Source organism: Zootoca vivipara, chromosome 2 (genome assembly GCF_965207765.1).
Source record: "Zootoca vivipara chromosome 2, rZooViv2.hap1.1, whole genome shotgun sequence".
NCBI lineage: Eukaryota > Metazoa > Chordata > Lepidosauria > Squamata > Lacertidae > Zootoca > Zootoca vivipara.
The window spans coordinates 2195623-2218082 of record NC_142584.1 but is presented as its reverse complement, the minus strand read 5'-3'; the positions used below and the strand labels follow the sequence as shown (position 1 = coordinate 2218082).

The window sequence follows — 22460 nt, the reverse complement described above, 5'->3', positions numbered from 1 at the left end:
TATACACTCATCTGGCTAGGTTTCCCCAACCACTCTGGGCAGCTTACAGGACATATAAAACATAGTAAAATGTTTAAAACATTAAAAACTTCCCAATGCAGGGCTGCATTCAGATGTCTTCTAAAAGTTGTGTAGTTCTTTATCTTAACATCTAATGGGAGAGTGTTCCACAGGGAGGGCCCCACTGCCAAGAAGGCTTTCTGCCTGGTTCCCTGTAACTTCACTTGCGTGGCAATGTCCCCTCCCCCATGGCATTAAAGGACACATGAGACATCAATTAAGGTTAATGGGCAGAAAAGGTCACAACTTTATTGGTTACGGATGTTGAGCGGTATTGGCTTAGGCATTGGACCCTAACTGGCTATATCCGACCCCAACCCGTGTGTTGGTAGTCCGGGAAGGGTTAACCACCAACCAAGGAGGCCGGTGATGCACATCAACATGGAACTCCCCCTGGGGTCACCAATAGGGACGTGCCCTAGCCTCCCTAGGCTTCGAGCAGGACTACGCCCCCGGAAACCTTTAACGGAATACCCCTCCATTGAAAGATGCACGCCATTGTCGCGGTAAAGGGACGCCTCACAAAATCTAATGGCAGGGTGCCGGATAACCTGACCCTTCAGCGTTATCACCCTACACGCCAAAGCAGAATCCAACAGCCTCCTTGCATGGTTCAAAGCGAGAGGGCAACGCCTCTGCTACAGCGATGACCATATGAGCGTCATGTCTGGGAAAAGGGCAATCAGTTCGTCCAAGTCCTTGTATCATCCACTTTAAATCAACGGATTTCTTATAGGCCAAGTCGTTTTTGCCAAGCTGTATGAGCAAAACATCAGGGGGACCTTGAAAAGTGGCCCTGGCTTTTACAGCTGGTAGGAGTTCGTCCCAACGCATTCCTCTTCTAGCGAACCAGGATACCCTGACTTTCTCCGGGAGGCTAAGACTGCAACCAAGGCCTGAATCGATCACCCATGTGCGTGCCTAGTGGACTATGCTGTGGCTGCATATCCAAACATGCAGTGGCTCATTATCTGAAAATAAAAGGAAGAACACCCCAGATCAGGAAGATTGCTAGAATCAAGGTCACGTTGATTACCGGGAGGCCCGAATGTACCCCTTGTAAGCATCTGACTTCCACCGCCCTAAGTCCTTAATCCTTTCGGCCGATGACCCCAGATGTACAGCCGTAGTAGTGGCACCAATTCTGAAGGAGTGGGCTGCAAACTCGTTGGGCTGGAATCCACTGTTGGCAATAGCCTTGCACATCGCGCGTGTGAACTGGTGAACAAGACATTCACTGCCTTCACTGGTTCCAATTTAAAAGAGAGGTAGAATTAGGTATTATCCGCATACTGGTGAACACCCAGCCCAAACCCCTGATGATCTTTCCCAGAAGCTTCATATAGATCAGGGATGTACAACGGGTCGACCGTGATCAACAGTTCGATCCCTGGGTGATAGTGGGGGGGGGAGAGCATCCGCCCCCGCCTCCTCGCTCTGTCCTTTATTCGTGCACGATTGCAAAAATGGAAGACAGAGTTATAGCTGCCAGGCTTACTACCTGGTTAGCGTTTTTTGCACATACCCCCCCAAAACCGGCATAACTATTGCATCACCCCCTTAAAAAGCTCAACAACTTTAGGTCCCCCCAAATAGGTAGATCACTGCTAGTTTTTTTTCCTGGGAGTAGATGCAGTCTCTTGGGAGTTTGACGTCCCTGATATAGATGTTAAAAAGCATGAGGGAGAGGACGGAGCCCTGAGGCACCCCACAAGTGAGAGCCCAGGGGTCTGAACACTCATCCCGCAAAAGCATTTTCTGTACACAGTCCAGGAGGAAGGGGTGGAACCACTGCTTAACAGTGCCCCCAGCTTCGAACTACTCTAGGTGGTTCAGAAGGATACCATGGTCAATAGTATCAAATGCCGCTGAGAGATTCAGCAGAACTAGAAGACTGTGGTGGAAATGTCCACAAATGGAACTATTTTGGAAGGAAGTTTTTAAAGAGATACCTCAGATTACAGCTCAGACAATCCCATTAACTTCGTCTTTAGCCTTACTTAACTTACATACTTCAGATAAAAACCAATCAAGTAAGTAAGGAATTAATTACACATTTATGAACAGTTGCTAGAACAGTAACAGCCAGAACTTGGAAAACCTTGCAATTAATGAATATAGGCAAACAGCCAAAATGGAAAAGTTGTTGCAAAAATTGAAGATGGCGTGGCGAGGATATAGAAGAAATGAGATAATTTTTACACTGTATGGTATGATTCTATGGTTTTATTAAATAGCAAATGAAACAACACATGGATGAGAAATACCTGCAACATATATTACAATATAGTGTGAGCTGGCACTTCTCATTAGCTCACTCCTATTATTCTGTGTTTTCCAAGCTGATTGATTGAAGAATTAATTGATCTGATTTACTGTAATCACCTCATTATTGTGCACTGTAAAATAATATACGTAGTGACCCATTTTTTCAGTAATGTCATACTGTACTTTATGATTTACATATGTACAAATTTTCTAACAGAAAAAAGTTTGTTTTAATAAAAAATCCTGATGAAGGACCTGATAGATCCAAAACATATTGGATGATAAATTATTGGATATAAAATAATTTATTCTACCCCTTTGTTTTTGCTTTCCCTCTTTTATTGCACTTACAGTGTTTCTCCTAAAATAAGACGGGCCTTAAAAATAAGCCATGGCAGGTTTTTCATGAGTAGAATAAATATAAGACATACCCCAAAAATAAGCCGGGGGGGAGCAGGTCTGGCAAGGAAAGGAAGGCATTTAAGCGCCTTCGGAAGAGCCGGCAAGAGGCAACAGCGCGCTCGCTGGCGACCTTCTTTTCATGCCACTCGCAGTGTCCGTCTCCGCCGCCGCCGCCGTGCTTTGGGGCTTGGCGCGTGCCCACAGCCACCTCCGCAGCCCCTGGGATTACCGTCGCTGCAGCTGCGCTCCTGGGTGCTCTCGGCACTTCCCCCGCGGCCGCCTCACTGTGTTTTGCGGGGGTGGGAGCCGTTTCGGGGAGCGCAGCGCAGCGCGAAGAGCCTGGTGAGAGGCAGCTGCGGCTGCAGGTGAAGCCCGGGATCTGCGTGGGCGACTGGGGGCGAGCGCCCTGAGCGCTGCGGCGGTGGCGAAGAGGCACCTGATCAGCTGAGAGGCGGGCTGATCGGGCGGCTCTTCGCTACCGCCACATCGCTCAGGGCGCTCGCCCCCAGTCGCCCACGCAGATCCCGGGCTTCACCTGCAGCCGCAGCTGCCTCTCACCAGGCTCTTCGCCCTGCGCTGTGCTCCCCGAAGCGGCTCCCATGCAGCTGCCTCTTGCCGCGGCGGAATCGGGCATCCCAAGGAGCAAACTCCCGAGCCGGAAGGAGCAGCTGGGGGAGTTGGTCCACTTTCCCCGCTCCGTTTGTCTTTTGGTGGCGCGCGCGCGCCCTTTTCCTCCCTCCTTGCCTTCCTCCGTCTTAGCCCCGCACCCGGTCTGCCTCTCGCCCATGCATACTCTCGCCTACTCATCCCTTGCACACACACACACACACACACACACACACACACACACCTGGCGGGAGCAGTCACCAGTCACCAGCCTGGTCCCAGGCCGAAAGGGGGCCGGGCTATAGGCAGGCAAGGGCAGATTTGCACACTGGCGTTTGAATGGAGGAATTGGCCCTCTGAGCCAAAACAAGTCCCAGCAGCCCCTCCGCCGGCTCAGGAATGCGCGCCGTGTGGATGCCATTCCCTAGGGAGAGACAGGCACTCACCCGGGGGCGGGGAGGACGGCGGCGAAAGGGAGCGAAGGACCCCAAAGCCAAGAGGGTCCGGAGGGATCGGCCCACAAGATCCCTTGGGGAACACTGGGAGGGCACGTGTGCTTCCTCCCTGCTCGGCCGGTAGCGCGGTTGCCAGCTCCCGCTCGAAAAATAAGACATCCCCCGAAAATAAGCCGTGGTGTGTTTTTTGGGAGGAAAAATAAATATAAGACGTGTCTTATTTTAGGAGAAACACGGGTAGTTGCAATTATAGGAAAATTTTAGCAGGGGGTCTTGAACTCCTTACTTTTTGAGTGCTTAGATGCCCCTTGATTTCAGCCTGCCAGGACCACTATCTTATGAGAGCTGTTCTTTTTGTTTCCATTTCAAATTGTGTGGCTCTGTCTGCTGGTAGTCGGGCCAGAATGGATTCCTGAACGACAGCAGGTTAGTACAACTCATGCATGCATGCTTCCTTCCATCTTCAGGCTTTCTTAAGGGAGAGGATCTTGAAACTCCATAACAATGCTTTTCTTTGATGTTAACCAACAGACTCTCCAAAGAAGGCTTTTCTTCTAGCTCTCACAAAAGGCGGCAGATCTTTAGGTACCTCTGTGTGATTTCTTGCATACATTTGTCTTGCAGAGCAAATTCGCACCATGCATGGCTGCTTGTGGAGTCCTTCAAATTGTCTCATCTTTTGTAACATCAATTTGTGTCCAACCTCTCCCACACACATGCAAACACAGATAAAACTAAAACACTGGTGTATTCAAAAGATTGCTGGTGTCCAAGCGCGTATACTTAAGAAGTAAGTTCCACCTGTTTCATTGTAGCTCACTTTTAAGTTAGTGAGCTTAGAACTGCAGTTTTATGGAGGCTAGGCATGGGGATTTGATGCCAGAACTGGGAATATTTCAATCTGGCTCCAGCCATATTCACCATGCATTGAACCTTTCCAAGTATCTTAAATCACTGTACCATACAATGGTTGGAGATGAACCCAACTAGGCTAAAATAATTCAGGACCTGGTCCATAATGTGAATATTGTTAAACTGATTGGAGACAGTGAATATATTACTGTCATGTTCAACATATACATAAGTGGACAATTGCCAAAGAAATCCAACAGTTACATTTTATTTCAAAAGGGGAAACTTCCCCAAAAGGAGGCATTTGGTAAAAAAGAAGTTGAGAGGGAAAGTAAAGAGAGTCAGATCTCTTTAGAATGCTTGAGAATTAATAATAATAATTTATTTATACCCCACCCTTCTGGCTGGGTTTCCCCAGCCACTCTGGGTTGCTTACAACACATCTAAAAACATAATAAAATTGTTCAAAGCAACAATAATAGAAATTCAATTAGAATGTATATCCCAATTTAGGAAGAGGACCACTAGGGTCAGGAGGATTCTGGCATGCTTAACAAGCATCATCAAGGAAGAAGACTTCAGAAAATGAAAGTCTTGTCCAAATGAGGAGACCAAAACAAGAAAATAACTGAGAAATGCAAGCCAACAATATGGAATGCAAAAAAAGAATATTGAGGAGCAAATCATTAAATGACAACAAATGCAATTAGAAGTCAGAACTTGGCTAGGGAGGTGGTTGGATCTTTGGACAACAAGGGAGTAAGAGAGTGCTAAAGTAACAGAATGCATTCTTGCACCTGTCTTCACAGTGGAAGATGTAGGACAGGTCTCTGTGCCTTTCTGTCTAACTCATTATAGAAATCATGTTAAGTGTGCAAATAAACTAAACTGCCTGTTAACTTGTTCATTCAACATTTCCTGATCTGACTGAGCTCTTCCTGCCTAAGTACTCAATACAGCACTGGGCAAAACTGTGTGTATGTGTCTAGAGGAGTGTCACAGTAGTTAACCACAATTCCATCTGTGTTAGCAGGAAGCCAGTCAAGCTGGGACACAGATACATCAAATAAGTTGGAGTTCTAGTTGTGAGTTAAATCGAAAGGAAAGATACCAAGAACTCTGGCCAGAAATTTCAATGTAAGGAATAAAACCTTCTCACGAGTTGCAGTCAAATAAAGGTATGTATTCTAGTGAGAATAACAGATTTAAACAGAACACAAAGAAGCTTCAAGTTCACAGGAGCATATGTAGCTTCAAATAGGTGTTGCACCTTAGAATTCACAATTTTCATTTTGACTTAAAGCATGCATTATTATCATTTTCAGACACGATATTTGAAAAGCATAGAATTTCATTTCAAAAATCAACACGACTTCATAAATTAGGTAAGGAACCAAATGCCATAAAATGCTATGTGATACTGCAAAATTTAAGCCATGCCAATTTAGAATTGTGATGTAACCTATATATTATTTGATATTATTTTATATTACCAGCTGATGAAGGCGTCCACATCGAAACAGGGCCCTGTCCTGGGTTTTTTTTCCTGATTTGACTTGGCACTTCGGCTTTATATATAAAACAACTCTTTCATGAACAATACTGGGGTCTTGCCCTGAATCGACTCAGCACCCCAGCTCTATATAAAACGACCCTTTAGAACACTTTTTGAATCGGTTTGATAGTTATTGTTATTGTTTTTTGCTATCTTTTGTGTCTTTTCATTGTAATGTATCATTATATATACACATTTTGTGAATTCTAAGGTGCAACACCTATCTGAAGCTACATATGCTCCTGTGAACTTGAAACTTTTTTGTGTTCTGTTTAAATCTGTTATTCTCACTGGAATACATACCGTTATTTGACTGCAACTTGTGAGAAGGTTTTATTCCTTACATTGAAATTTCTGGCCAGAGTTCTTGGGACACAGGCTGTGTATCTGTTTTTTTAGCTGCCCTTTAGGTCCTAGGTGTGTAACAGTAACGAAATATTACAATTACAGTGGTGCCTCGCAAGACGAATTTAATTAGTTCTGCGAGTCAATTCGTTTTGCGAAAAATTCGTCTTGCGAATCACAGTTTCCCATAGTAATGCATTGAAATTTCTTTTTTTGCCCATAGGAATGCAATAATTAAATTTCAATGCATTATTATGGGAAACCGCGATTCGCAAGACAATTTTTTCACAAAACGAATTCGTCTTGCGAGTCACCATCAGATCGCAAGACGCATTCATCTTGCGAAAAATTCGTCTTGCAGGGCATTCGTCTTGCGATGTACCACTGTATAAAAGAATCACAACCACGAAACAAGAAAAGTTTAAAAACAGTTCCATTCAATTCTTCTTTTTTCTAGAAAAATAGATGCCACTAATACCATGAAGTTGTTCCCGTAAGTGCTACACTTTTCAGCAACAACAAGGGGGCGGTATTGCGTACCCCTGCGCACCCTTGGGGAAAAAGCACTGTTTCCATATATAAAAACCATTACCAACATTTAAAACTGTTCCACATGTTAACATAATTAAAATAGTTCTCATACAGATGCAGACTGATACTTAGCCAAAAATACAGAATAGGGATGCTGTTGGTGTATCATCCATTCTGCTGCCCCGTAGCCTCCCTGAACTTGCAGATGCAGATTCTGGTGTGGTTTTGTAGAACCGTAGTATGCTAGTCATGAAGGACTCCAGTGTCCATATGGAAGCTGTCCTGTTGGAAATCAGCTTAGGACTTCATGGCTGCCATGATAATCAAGGGGTGTCTCAAGTCATCAGTAGTCCAACACAGAGCGTGGGGCATATAATTAGACTGATTGTTGTTGTTGTTGTTGTTTGGTTTTGAATGGGTTGGGAGTGATTCAGTGGTGATCAGAGGGTGTCTTATCACCTTGTTATCATGTATAGATCACTCCCTTGTGAAGTTTAAGTGACTGGTTTCCTGCAGGGGTGGGGGAGATTTGAGCATGGTCTTCCCCTGGAGACCTATGGAATATGAAATATTCTTGAATGGTCCAGGGAATTTTCCAGCTGGCATTGCTGCTGCTGTTGTTGAGGCCCTTGCTCTGCTTGCGGCATGGTGAGATGTAGAGAGCCATCAACATGATTGTGTCCTCTTTAGGTCCATGGGAGCTGGGAAGCCCCTTGACTTTCTGCGGAGCTCTGGGCTATGAAAGGGACTGGTAGATGGCTAGAACGGAGGTGGTGCAAAAATAGGGACAAATATCACCAAGTTAGAGCACACAATCGTGCCTGGAGGAGAGCTCAACGCTCCAAACCTGAGAGCACTGTGCTGGCTGCTGGCTTGCTTCTGGGATCAATTTAACATGTTGGTGCTCATATACAAGGCACTAAATTACTTGGGAGCCAACACTTGAAGAATCACCTTCCTCCACATGTCCCTGCCTCAACACACAGTTTAACATTAGAGGTAGAAGGGGCCCTCCTCACATTACTACTTTTTTTTTAATTTTAAAAATAAGCTTTATTGAAATTCATCTTAAAAAACATTTCCTTAAATTCACACTTACTCGCACAAAACAAGAATATAAATAATAACAAAATCATAATCCACAAAATCATATATAGTCAACTCATATTGAAGGTAAATCATATAGCAAAATAATATTCAAAATACAACATAGAATAAGGTAACGTGAAATAAAACGTGGAGATATACTCCGAAGGGGCAAGGAAGAAGAAAAAAAGGGGAAGGGGGGAAAAAGGGAAAAGAAAAAGAAAAAAGAGAAAAGATAAGGAAAAGAAAAAAGAGAAAAAAAAGCAAAAATATTTAAAATTAAGTAAAAAACTTCCGATTGTCGACTTAACGCTTATTCATACTATTCCTCCTTCACTTGTTTCCTCCTAATTCCCTAACAATAATATCTCTTATCCTTATTTATAATAATTCCCTCTCCTCATGCATTCTTTAAATTAAGCAGATCACCTCCTCACATTACTACTGTTGTGACTGGCAAAGACAGGCTTTCTCCGTGGCAGCACCTCATCTCTGGGACTCCCTCCTGGGAAGATTAGGCAGTCCCCTTTCCTGGCCATGTTTAGGCAGAATTTAAAGGCATTTTTATTTGTGCAGTCCTTTGGAAAGGAGTACGGACATCCAAATACCATAGATGTTCAAATATTTGTTTGTTAGTTTGTTGATTTAATGTTGTTAGCTGCCCATGCCATCTTTTCAGGAAAGAAGGGAGGGATATAAATTTAGTCACATAATAAACAAACATAGCCTCAAAGCCAAATGCATCATTTATTTTTGAAGTGCTTAGCATGGGGGTCCTTTTGGTTGAGCTGTATTTTCAGAGGACTAGACATCTCTGATCACAGGCATCCCTTTCTACTCTGCTTACATACACCTTTCTGTAACTCTGCAATGAAGTAGTTTCCTTCTCTATTATCTATCCTGTTCTTCTGAAATGTTCTACAATTTCTTTTATCTTCTCATGCCAGACAGACAGCCATTGATGTTTTCTTCTTATTACTGGATTCACAGTGGCTTCTATTTTCTCCTTGTCTCATAATGAGAGGCAAGTTCCATGTTTTGTTTTGAGGCATTTTTGAAAATGATGTGTGGCAGGAGCAGAATAGGTGTGCTACATTGGCAAACTTCCAAATAAATGTATCTCGGAAGGGAAGATCCACATTTGTTGGGGCCTTAGGCTGCTTGCTTAATGGTTAATCTGGTCCAGGCCTGCTGTTTGAGAGATGCAGTTCATCTGCTGTCTGATCAGAAAGGGATACCAAGACCATTCAGATTCTTTTCCCTGCCTGATCTGTATCTTAGGAGGTCAATGTGCCTTTTAGATCTCTGTTTCTGGGTAGGCCTTGAGCAGCTACGATACAGACCATTCTACACATATGGCAGCCCACATTGCCAGGAGCTGCCTGTAAAACTCACCAGCCTCCATGCTAATTCGTGTGATGGGTGGTACTCGCTGAGCTGGTCCTTCTCAGTGTAGCTACTTGTGCTTGTCTTGTCCGTTCTTCTAACACAAACAACACACATTGATGCCTTGAATGTCCAGACATGCTGTACCTTTCTAGCTCTCAGTGGCGTTAACTGTTGTAATCTCTGCTGCAGGGGTAACCGGGATGGACTCAGCCGGGCCTCGGGCAGCCGCCAGAGCAGCACCGAGAGCGATATGAAGTCACTTGAGCCCAGGCCTTGGAGCAGCACAGACTCAGATGGCTCTACCCGCAATCTACGTCCTCCTGTCACCAAAGCTAGCAGCTTTAGCGGCATTTCCATTTTGACACGAGGAGACAGCATCGGTGGCATCAGCAAAGGAAGCAGTGCCAGCAGGACTATCAGGCCAGGTATCACTTCCCTCTTTACTGCCCCCATTCAGTTAGAATGAGAGAAAATGTGGTAAGTCCATTTTGGGCAATCCAGGATTAAAACTAGTTGTCGCCCAATAAAGAACTGGAGGTTGCTTTCTTGTTGTCAGTGGACAACAGTGGCAGTTGCACTCAACAAGAAAGACTGCCAAGGCTGTATTGGTAACTGTGGCCCTACATAATTCTCCTGCATAGGTGAGGAATTCAATCTGCACCCTCAATTCTGAGGTTCTCCTCTTCCTTTAGTTAGTGCACAATTCAATAATAACTATAGATTGTTCCCATCTTGAGGCAGCTCACAGGCCAAATAAATCAAGAGAACTGCAAAAGTTATGTGGACCTTGGGGGAAAAATATTGACGAAATGAGCTGTTAGTCCCTTAATACTATAAATTGGGTGGGAAAAAGTGATTTTGAAACTAGCATTTCCACACCATCATAATGGGGAAACTAAGCAAGGGGAGGTGGGATGCACCTACTGGAAATGAAAGAGCAAGATTTACTATTTATATTGAAGACTGGTATTTTGATGGATAGTGATCGGGATGAGGCAATACAAGAACAAGAAGAAAACTATAGTAGAAGGTTTCCATCAGCAGTTTCCATCAGCTTTGCATGCAGAAGGTCCCAGGTTCAACCCCCAACAAGTCAGAGTAGACCCAGCATTGATTCCTGCCTGAAGCCCTGGAGAGCTATTTCCACTCATTATAGATAAAGCAGAGCTAGATGAATCAATGATATAATCTGATTTCACTATTCCTAATGGCTAACAACTAGGTTTTCTGGGAAATTGAGTTTCATGACTTTTCTGTCTTGAAAAAAATGCAACAAAATGGTGAGAGTTGCCTGTCCAAAATGTTGTATTTCCCTTCTAGGTTTTTGTGTCATTCATGAAACATATTAAAACATAATACGGATTATTATTTTTTATTATCTGTATAATCCAAGAACTAAAAGGAGAGGGAGAAAGCAGGCGGAAATTCTTAGGATGCTGAATTGATCACCAGCTACCAGTCTTTGCGTTCAGGTGACAACCTTGCAGATAGCCAAAAAATACAGCACTCTGCTTATACATCTTAGTTATATGAAAAACATACTGTTCTATTTTCCCAGTCATGTCGGCATGGAAGGAATTTCAGCCCCCAGGCCCCCTTCTGTTACTCTGCAGCATCACCAAGTCATCTTCCTCTGCACAGAGGGTGGATTATGGCTTTACAGATGTACTAATAATTCTTCTTTAGCTCTGAAATTGGAATAATATCAATAAAGGGGTGGGTGTGGAACACAGCAGTGTTGTGTCTCCTCTCTCACTGTTGGGAGTGATTCATATCCAACCATCCATTACTCACCCTGTTTACAAGTATCTTCCAGATGAACTTCAGGGACAGGCCCTGAAATCCCTGTGTTTATTTCTCCTGGCTCTATCCATTGTTGCTTGTTCACGGTCACAATTCTTCCCCCTCCTTTGTTATATAACAACTTCCTGAGACAAAACCCAGAAGTGAGGTCTTTATTGAGGACCTGAACCAGATGACAATGGCATCAGCTGTTCTTGGCATTCTCCAGGAGCTAAAGCTTGTACAGACGGACACTTAATGCAGCTACCCTTTCCAAGTTTGCTACAAAGCAAAGCAATTAACCAGTGTTCTTTATACTTCTAGTTTCCTTTTGTGCCAGAAATGTTCTTCAGATGGGTGGTCCAAAGGGCACCGTGTTGGGACCTAGGAGAGATTAGTTCATTCAGTTATTTTCATGGCTGAGTCTGTAAAAATATGACCAGAACCCTTTGTATCCACCTGGAAGATAGAACTAACAAGTAAATCCTTTACCTCAGAGAGGGTCTGTGGGAGTAAACACCAACTAATGCCCGAAATTGCTCAGATGCAGCTGCGATGATTGTCCAGCTGCTACAGAGAAGGTGGATATATTTTGAAAGTCTGCCTGTAAGTAATTTGCCTAGCATATTAAGTTATGAAAATCTGGTGACCTTGGAAGAAAGGATGAGTGTTAGAATTATAATAGATTAAAGCATGCACAGAAGGATATCATCTAACTGGGCTGACTGGCTTTCTCACCTGCTACGGCCAGTGTTTTGATCTGGAGCTGGCAGATTTAGGATCAAATCTCTTCTTCGCTAAGACTTCATAATACCAACTTTTGGTAAGTCACTATTTCTCCCAGGGAGAGACAGTTGCCACAACTTGGATAGTACTTCCTCTTGGCTGTAGGCAGGATCAAGTAGCTAGCATACCAAAGAGTCGGGCTACCCGAATTCCCTAACTCATTTGGTCTTCAAGTGATTAGACAGAAGCTGCTACTGGATATAAATTGGGTCACAACAGCTGCACTACCAACATGGATATATATGTTAAAGTATTAAAAAATTGGTCCCCAAATGCATGTTTTGGGTCAAAAGTGGGTCCTAGGTTTAAAAACATTGGCTACTACCCTAACTGAATGTACTCTGGCTGGCAGACAACAGGTTTTAGTGGAGCTCACTAAAAAATAATAATCATAAAAAGAAACCCAACTCTTCCTGCCTCAAAAAACCCAGACCCAAAGTCAATGTTTTATTCTGTAAGATGAGGATGTGTTACCTCACAGGGCTGTTGGGGTGATATGGAGACAGAATTCTATATTAGGTAGACTTTTGTCGGATCATGCAAAGCAGTTCTTATATTCAAATACTGCACAAGATATTTGGGATTGCACAGAAATCTCTTCCAGGTCCAGATAAGTTACTTTATTTTTAAATTAAATAAGTTGCATCTCTGGTTTGCTCTGCTAGAGTCTGACAATGGGGAGGGATCAGTTTGCACATACCCCAGAAGCAAGATAGCAGCTTGGGGTTTTTTGTTTTTTTTTGAGGGGGGGGGAGTTATTTTGTTTTAGATATAGGACAAATTTCCATTTGAAAACAAAAGGAAAACATTGCAACGAAACCTACCCATTTCTAAATGGAAGTGTGGAGTATTGAATGGCACTTGTTATGTTAATCATTCTGGAGAAACTCTTGGAAGGTATGAGCATTCATGGCAGTTACATAGATGTATATCTAGGTTTGCTTGGTGCAGAGTTGCTGGCCCACAAGAAACAAGTTCATTCCCTTGAGACCAAAGTGTCTGATCTGAAGGGGATGCGGGTGACGCTGTGGTCTAAACCACTGTGTCTCTGCCTTGGCAATCAAAAGATCGGTGGTTCGAATCCGTGCAACGGTGGTGAGCTCCCGCTGCTCTTTCCCAGCTTATGCCAACCTAGTAGTTTGAAAGCACACCAATGCAAGTAGATGAATAGGTACTGCTGTGGCGGGAAGGTAAATGGCATTTCTGTGCACTCTGGCACTTGTCATGGTGTCCCATTGTGCCATAAGTGGTTTAGTCGTGACCCAGAAAGCTGTCTGTGGTAGGCCTGAGCAATTTATCAATATATTACCCATGAAGGGCAGGCTGCAATGACAGTTTCACTTGGGTATATCACTGGTGAAAGTGCCACCTTCTGAGTCCCTCTGCTACCAGCACCAAGGGAGAAGCAAGCTGCAGCCAGGCGCTGGAGGCAGAGGGACTCAGAAGGCGGCAGCTTCACCAGCGATATACAGGCGCTGAGTGGAACCACCATCGTCTGCCCTCATACCAGCAGAGAGGGACACAGGCTACATCGGTGAGGTGCCGATACAGCTTGTTCCTCCCTCTGCCTCTTTAAGCTGCTTGACTGAGGAGTGCGCAGTTGCCCTTGCCTCAGCCAAGCAGTTTTACAGCTGCCTTGGCAGGAGGGGGGGGGGGTCTAACGGAGCCCACACCCTGCCACCAGCTCCATCGGCAGCCGTCCCCCTCAAGGGGGAAGTGTGAAGAGCAGCCGCGATCCTGATCTTGCTCATGGGCAAGCAGGAGCCACTGGGGAGGGGGAGCACCTTAATGGAGCCCCCACCCCACCACTGGCTCGTGCGAGCTGGTGGCAGGTGGGGAGCTATGTAAACCTTCTACATTGAGAAAGATTACTCAAAAGAGGAAAATATTCAAGACAGTTGCCAGTCTTCCCAGGAGTGGACATAGTAGAATGATGGACTTTACATTGGTTGGCATTATAACCCTTCCCAGTAAGTAATGCACATTTTTTTGTTAACATCCGTTGCGTGCATTATGTTTCCTTGTGAAGGTCTGTCACTAAGTACCCCAGAAGCCTGCAGCCAAGTCTCCTCTGCTCAGCCTGGCCAAGGACTCTTGCCATGCGCTGCTCAGCAACAACAGCAGCAACAGCAACCACTTCCACCCACACCCCAACAACAGCCGTCAATGAGTAATCACATCATATCACAGGTGAGTCACTGTTCAATGTCACTGGGTTCTAGGGAACATTTTCTTGTGGTTCCTTAGCCAGGAAGCATAAACAGAAGAGTGTGCCTGAGCATTGTTACTGCTGCTAGAACAGGGTTGTTGTTGTTTTAATTATCTACACAAACTCTTCTTCTTTATATCTCCCTTCCCATCCAGTCCCATCAAATTGAAGCACAGAATTCTGTCATGGTAGCAAAACCTGGTTTGCCACAACATGCAGTTTCGACAACATTGCTTCAGTAGGCCTAAATCAGGAATGAGGAACCTGTAGCCCTTGATATATATGTTGGAATGCAGCTCCAACCATATCTGACAATTGGTCATGCTGGCTGGGGCTGATCAGACTTGGAGAACAACCTGCTCCCCACCACTGGCATAGGTCCTAATGTGGCATTGCAGGGATGCAGTAGCACCAACTGCAAAAAGGGTGACTGTAAGGCAGAACTGCATATATTCTGCCCTTGCAAAGAAAAAAGACCCTGGATTCTGCTCTTAAGAACAGTAAAATAGATGAATAATTCAAGCTGTTTCTGCTTGCAATGAGGATGGGAAAGAGGGATAATGGGTAGGAGTTTAGGAAACGTTGTTCTAAATCTGCCAGGAAGATGTTGGCATACTGTGGGGGCCATGCTGAATTGCAACTTATTACCAAACTTAAAGCCATGGAGAGACCTGGTCTGAATAGAGACATTGGATTCTTATCTCATTATACATGATATTATACATGATATTTTTAGCCATCTCACCCCTTGCTTTTTCCTGTAAGGCCAATTGCAGTCGTTAACCGTCCTCAACAGGTTTACCACACCTATCAGCCAATCACCCATTCCCACCACCCTTCTGAGTAATACCCCTCCCCACCCTCTCACTATATATAAGGGTCTGTTGACTTCTGTTTCAGTGTATCTGAAGAAGTGTGCATGCACACAAAAGCTCATACCAATGACAACCTTAGTTGGTGGCGCTGTGGGTTAAACCACAGAGTCTAGGCCTTGCCGATCAGAAGGTCAGCAGTTCAAATCCCTGTGACGGGGTGAGCTCCCGTTGCTTGGTCCCAGCTCCTGCCCACCTAGCAGTTCGAAAGCACATCAAAGTGCAAGTAGATAAATAGGTACCGCTCCGGCGGGAAGGTAAACGGCGTTTCCATGCACTGCTCTGGTTCGCCAGAAGTGGCTTAGTCATGCTGGCCACATGACCCAGAAGCTGTACGCCGGCCCCCTCGGCCAGTAAAGCGAGATGAGCACCGCAACCCCAGAGTCGCCACAGAGAGCAGCAGGATTGAAATATTTGCAGATCACCCTTTTCTGTTGCTGCTTGACATGACAGACCTTTTAATTTAGCTCAAACAGAGTATAAGGTATAATTTTATTTAGTAATTTTACAGGAAGGATAGTAATTTGAAGCAGAAGAATTGTTGGTTAGACTCACCTTAGCAGGGCCATGAAAAGATGTGAAATTTCTGTATGGGGCATTTTTTCTGCTGCTTTGGCTGCATCTGTGCACTCCTACTTGGGAGTAAGGCTAAATTTATTGTAACTTACTTTTGAGTAGACCTATAGAAAGTAGAACCATCTGGGCCAAGAAACAGTATGTAGACCTCAGCATTGTTATGCAGAAAAAGAAGGAACATGCATTCACAGGGAGAGCTCAGAAAAATAACACCTCCAAAACATAAACCAGGGATCAGCAACCTTTTTCAGCCATGAGCCGGTCCACCGTCCCTCAGACCATGTGGTGGGCCAAACTATTTTTTTTTTGGGGGGGGGATGAACAAATTCCTATGCCCCACAAATAACCCAGATATGCATTTGAAATAAAAGCACACATTCTACTCATGTAAAAACACGCTGACCATCCGTGGGCCAGATTGAGAAGGCAATTGGGCCGCATCCGGCCCACGGGCCTTAGGTTGCCTACCCCTGACATAAGGGGTAGTGATAAATGAAGATAATCTGCTGTATTTTACAAAGTTGTTGAGGCAGTTGATATTTCATCCTCATACCTAGCAAGTGTCAAATTAGACATCCTTATTTGTTGGTTAGATTTTATGTCCTGCAGCATCCCTGTAAATAATATATACTTGACAATAATCAGAATCAATGTCTGAAGGGGGATTTTCCCCCTTTTCTGACTTGTAGGTGTTCACATTTATAACTAGGAGAGGAAACTAAGACCATGTACCTAGTTTTTAAACACCATTATGTGGCAGGGTCACATTTCTTGCCACTACAAGGGACAGGGGCTACATGATGTCCTCCTTGGAATCTCATAGCTAGCAGACATCTCCTTAGGAGTCCTTTGGCTCCATTTGGCCTCCCTTGCTTCTGGAAGCATCCTCAGAGCTTAGTGTTATTATTTCCCCCTTTGCTTTCTGATTACTGGAAAACTGAAACTAGCGATTTAGGTAAATTGGCTTATCCTTATTTGGTTTAAGGCTAGTGAATGGCTATGTTTGCATGTCATACTATCCGTAGTTTTGTATGATGTGAACAAGCCTATTCAGGCCTTGGGCTCACTCACTCTCCTGTCTCCTCCGATGTAGCATAGATTCAATTTTGTGTGTGTGTGTGCTCTAAACAGAATTTAATTAACCACAGTTAATATTATCCACAGTTGTCACTTCAGGCGAAACAACACACTGTGGTTAAGCAAAAGTGGTCCATACTCATCCCAGCTGTTCAGGAGGAGGATAGGGGATGTGGAGACTATGTGCATAAGGCTCATTTATGTCACTCTAAATTGTGGTTTGGCATGATGTGCAAATATGTCCAATGTGCTCCACCTTGATGAGTTGTGTGCAGTCATACCTTGGGTTACAGATGCTTCAGGTTGCGTCTTTTCAGGTTGCGTCCCGCGCTGAACCCGAAAGTACCCGAATGGGTTACTTCCGGGTTTCAGCGCATGCGCAAAAGCACTGAATTGCGACATGCACAGAAGCACTGAATTGCGGCATGCGCACGTTTGCAACCTGAGCGTCCACTGTATTTTCCAGAATTTGCCACCTAGAACAATAAAAATACTTATTTTATATTATTTATGTGATCAGGACAAAGATTTTCTTCTTTTTTAAATCATAATTTATTTTTTGTAAAACAGGAGGCAGCTAAAAGCAGAGTCCTGTTTCCTAATCTTTACAGCAATTCTGCTGCCAGTTGTAGAGCAGGTTTCTTTTAAGGCTGCAAGGGCTACTAGGCACCTGAATTGGAATGCATGTTGATGTCAGAGTTCTCAGAAATTGGTATTCGGCATCTTGCTATTCCTATTGCCTTTCCCCCTTGGCTGAAGTCTTCCAGAGCTTCTATTTCTTGGTGTTTCTTTTTCTCTAAAACAGATGGAAAGCCAGCTCAGTAGCTGGTAGTATCTTTTCAGACCTCTTATGTCTTTATGTATAATGACTAACCTTGTTCTGCCTTTTCTCCCTCTACCTTTGCCCTCTCCTTTCCTCCCCCCCCCCCGCTTCCTTATGCCTGTTTCTTCCTTTCCTTTCCTTCTCTACTCTCAGCCAGTCCCAGCTCTGCAGCCCTCTCCGCAGCCTGTTCAGTACTCTCCAAGCTCCTGCCCCCAAGTCCTCCTGCCAGTCTCTCCACCCCAGCAGTACAATATGGTATTAAAAACCCAACTTCTCTCTCTCTCTCTCTCTCTCTCTCTCTCTCTCTCTCTCTCTCTCTCTCTCTCCTTGGCATAATAAAGAATGTACTGCATTCCAGTGCTGATTTTGTGAGCTGCTTGTTCACTTTGGGTGCATAATAAAAACATCACTTACACCAGGCATCCCCAAACTGCGGCCCTCCAGATGTTTTTGCCTACAATTCCCATGATCCCTACCTAACAGGACTAGTGGACGGGGAAGATGGGAATTGTAGTCCAAAACATCTGGAGGGCCAATGTTTGGGGATCCCTGACTTACACACACACACACACACACACACACACACACACACACACACACACACCTACTACTACTACTACTACTACATAGGATGATGATGGGCTCCATTTCAACAGGACAGAGTTTCCATCTCTCAAGAGTGTTCATGGCTCTTTATTTATAATGCAACAAATGCACAATGGTTGCTCAGTTTGTATATGGCTCCCAGATGTCTTCCCTAAAAGAAAGCTCCTGTTGCAGTTTCCTATCGCTCAAAGAGCAATATTATTGTGGATGGGAAAATGAAGTGTCTTCCTCAGTCAGAAGGCCTGTTCCACTTGTCTGGAATGCAGTTGCATGAAAGTGTTCACCAATTAATTTCACCAGCTGAAGGTGAAACACATTGAACTATCAGGGCATGTGTACCAAAGGCCACTTTCCTAGTTTTGTGTGAGATGTGGCTGTAACAGCCACCAGAGGGCATGACTGTAATGTGTTATAGCTGGATAAACTTGGTTTTGCCCACTGCTGTATGATTCCTCAATTTGCATAGTGCTTTTTTCTGTTGATATTCTTGCATACAGATCAACTGATAAGGCAGTTGGCAAATGTGGGGTTAGAACATTTAGGTCAGTGGTTTTCAACCGGTGTGCAGTGGCTCCCTGGGGTGCCTTGAATGATGGTCAGGGGTGCCGCTGGCGATTCTGGCCTGTGTCCCTCTTTCCTTCCCTCTCTCCTCTGATGCCCTGTCTCTGCCTTCCTAGGTCTTGCACAGCTGTTTGTTGCAGCCCTGACTACAAGCTCCACTGGTGAATGGTGCCTCTGTGGCTAGCAAGCGGGCGAGGGAGCCCAGTCAGCCAATCCACCAGCCCTTGCTTTTGGGAATGGACACAAAAGTCCCAGGCCCCTGTGGGGCAGTGTGAGGAGACACCTATCTTTGGGGTGGGGGGGTCAGCTCAAAGGCCATTGGCAGGAGTAGCAGCAGCAGCTGCTGCCCAATGGACTCCCAAGGAGAGGGGAGAGGAGAGAAGGCTGTAGGAACACTCCGCAAGGGAGGGTGCTCGAAAAGGGTGAGAGGCAAGGGGTGACATAGCTGGGCTCCTGAGCCCCACAGGGAAGCCACAGCAAGAATGTAGTTATGAAGGGGAAATGAGTTTGGCAAGATTTCCAGATTAGCCTGCAATTAGTAGAGTGGTAGTTGAGGTGGAGGAAGAGAAGATTGTGTGATGCTTGAGTTGTCTTTCTATGGTGTACCTTGTTTCCTCCTATTTCTTTCCCACAGCACACTGATGATTTGGACTGACTTTTGGGGAACTGATGCTCCAGCAGTTCTGCCTCTTGATCTTGAGTTAACCATTTAAATATTCAGCATTTAAAGTACATAATGAAGGGTTTGTTGGTTGGTTGATGTTCTATGCACCTCTGCCATAGTTCAGTCAGTTTCCTATGAGAGGCAGGCAGACTTCAGGTACCATTGAGGACAGCAGGAAGGAGATCTTTTCACAGTACACGGGCATGTTGAGCATGTTGAAATGAACAAGAGCTGCAGAAGAGCATTTCAATCCAATTTGCATAGGAGAATTTTCCAGTGAGTTTTTAAATTAACATTTGTCTGCTGCCCCATAACCCAGATTTTTCTGGGCAGCTCACATGAAAGATCATAGAGTTGGAAGAGACCACAAGGGCCATCCAGTCCAACCCCCTGCCAAGCAGGAAACACCATCAAAGCATTCATGACAGATGGCTGTCAAGCCTCCGCTTAAAGACCTCCAAAGAAGGAGACTCCACCACACTCCTTGGCAGCAAATTCCACTGTCAAACAGCTCTTACTGTCAGGAAGTTCTTCCTAATGTTTAAGTGGAATCTTCTTTCTTGTAGCTTGAATCCATTGCTCCGTGTCCACTTCTCTGGAGCAGCAGGAAACAACGTTTCTCCCTCCTCCATATGACATCCTTTTATATATTTGAACATGGCTATCATATCACCCCTTAACCTTCTCTTCTCCAGGCTAAACATGCCCAGCTCCCTAAGCCATTCCTCATAAGGCATCGTTTCCAGACCTTTGACCATTTTGGTTGCCCTCCTCTGGACACGTTCCAGCTTGTCAGTATCCTTCTTGAACTGTGGTGCCCAGAACTGGACACAGTACTCCAGGTGAGGTCTGACCAGAGCAGAATACAGTGGTACTATTACTTCCCTTGATCTAGATGCTATACTCCTATTGATGCAGCCCAGAATTGTATTGGCTTTTTTAGCTGCTGCATCACACTGTTGACTCATGTCAAGTTTGTGGTCTACCAAGACTCCTAGATCCTTTTCACATGTACTGCTCTCAAGCCAGGTGTCACCCATCCTGTATTTGTGCCTTTCTTTCTTTTTTTTGCCCAAGTGTAGTACTTTACATTTCTCCCTGTTCAAATTCATCTTGTTTGCTTTGGCCCAGTTGTCTAATCTGTTAAGGTCATTTTGAAGTGTGATCCTGTCCTCTGGGGTATTAGCCACCCCTCCCAATTTGGTGTCATCTGCAAACTTGCTCAGGATGCCCTCAAGCCCATCATCCAAGTCATTGATAAAGATGTTGAATAAGACTGGGCCCAAGATAGAACCCTCTGGCACCCCACTAGTCTCCTACTCTCCAGGATGAAGAGGAGCCATTGATGAACACCCTTTGGGTTCGGTCAGTAAGCCAGTTACAAATCCACTGAATGGTAGCATTGTCTAGCCCACATTTTACCAGCTTCTTTACAAGAATATCGTGGGGCACCTTGTGAAAGGCCTTGCTGAAATCAAGATAGGTTACATCCACAGCGTTCCCTTCATCTATCAGGCTTGTAATTCTGTCAAAAAATGAGATCAGATTAGTTTGACATGACTTATTTTTCAGAAACCCATGCTGACTTTTAGTGATCACAGCGTTTCTTTCTAGGTGCTCAGACCGTTTGCTTAATGATCTGCTCTAGAATCTTTCCTGGTATTAATGTCAGGCTGACTGGGCGGTAATTGTTTGAGTCCTCTCTTTTCCCCTTTTTCATCTGGCCCTGGAGACTTGAATACATCTAAACTAGCCAAGTATTCTTGTACTACTGTTTCCCCTGCTGAATCATCTGCTCCCTATTCTTCAGGTCGGGCATTGTTTTCTTTTTTGGAGAAGACTGAGGCAAAGAAGGCATTGATGAATTCTGCCCTTTCTCTGTCCCCTGTTCGCATTTCACCATCTTCTCCTCTATGTGACCCCACTGTTTCTTTGTTTTTCCTTTTGCTACGGACATACCCATAAAAGCCCTTTTTGTTGATTTTAACCTCTCTCGCAAGCCTGAGTTCATTCTGTGCTTTAGCTTTTCTGACTTTGTCTCTACACATGCTGGATTTTTGTTTGAATTCCTCTCTGGTGGTTTTCCCCTTTTTTCATTTTTTGTACATATCCCTTTTAAATCTTAACTCAGTTAAAAGTTCTTTAGATAGCCACCCTGGCTTCTTTAGGCACCTTCCATGTTTCTGTCTCATTGGTATTGCCTGAAGTTGTGCTTTTAATATCTCCCTTTTAACAAACCCCCAACCATCATGAACTCCCTTCCCTTTTAGTATTTCTGTCCATGGGATTTCACCCAGTGTTTCCCTAAGTTTTCTGAAGTCGGCTTTCTTAAAGTCTAGAATTTGAGTCTTAGTATGCTTGGTTGCTCCTTTCTGCTGTATAATAAACTCCAGAAGAGCATGGTCACTCCCACCTAATGATCCTGCCACTTCTACCCCAACTAACTAGGTCATCACTATTGGTTAGGATCAGATCTAAAATGGCTGATCCTCTTGCTGCTTCTCCCACTTTCTGGACAATGAAGTTGTCTGCAAAGCCAGTGAGGAATCTGTTCGACCTTATGCTCTTGGCTGACTTTGACATCCAACAAATATCAGGATAGTTGAAATCCCCCATTACTATTATCTCACTTCCTTTCGAATGCTTGGTCATCTGTTCCAGGAAGTCTTCATCTGTGTCTTCAGTTTGGCTTCGGGATCTATAGTAAATTCCCACAATGAGATCACTGTTATTTTCCTCTCCCTTAATTTTGACCCAGATACTCTCAATATGGCTTTGAAGTTTTAAATCCTGGATCTCTTCACAGGTATACACATCCCTGACATATAACACCACTCCTCCTCCTCCTTTCCTGTTTGGTCTATTTCTCTGAAAGAGATTGTATCCCTCTATTACTACAGTCCAATCATGAGACTCATCCCACCAGGTTTCAGTGATGCCTATTATGCCATATTT

At 44.5% G+C, this 22460-nt stretch overlaps 1 protein-coding gene across 9 annotated transcripts in view; it reads left to right on the top strand.

Annotated features, from left to right (window-relative positions):
* R3HDM2 (R3H domain containing 2) overlaps window positions 1-22460 on the top strand; it is a 133211-nt gene that overhangs the window by 93684 nt on the left and 17067 nt on the right. For 3 of the 9 annotated variants that reach the window (XM_060272169.2, XM_035102224.3, XM_088662808.1), the window contains exons 11-15: window positions 4186-4217; window positions 4323-4376; window positions 9739-9974; window positions 14147-14307; window positions 17828-17929. In XM_060272169.2, coding sequence (XP_060128152.1) covers window positions 4186-4217; window positions 4323-4376; window positions 9739-9974; window positions 14147-14307; window positions 17828-17929 — 585 coding nt within the window. The remainder of the gene's footprint in view (window positions 1-4185; window positions 4218-4322; window positions 4377-9738; window positions 9975-14146; window positions 14308-17827; window positions 17930-22460) is intronic. The other 6 variants (XM_060272170.2, XM_035102277.3, XM_035102284.3 and 3 more) reach the window with 3 other exon arrangements.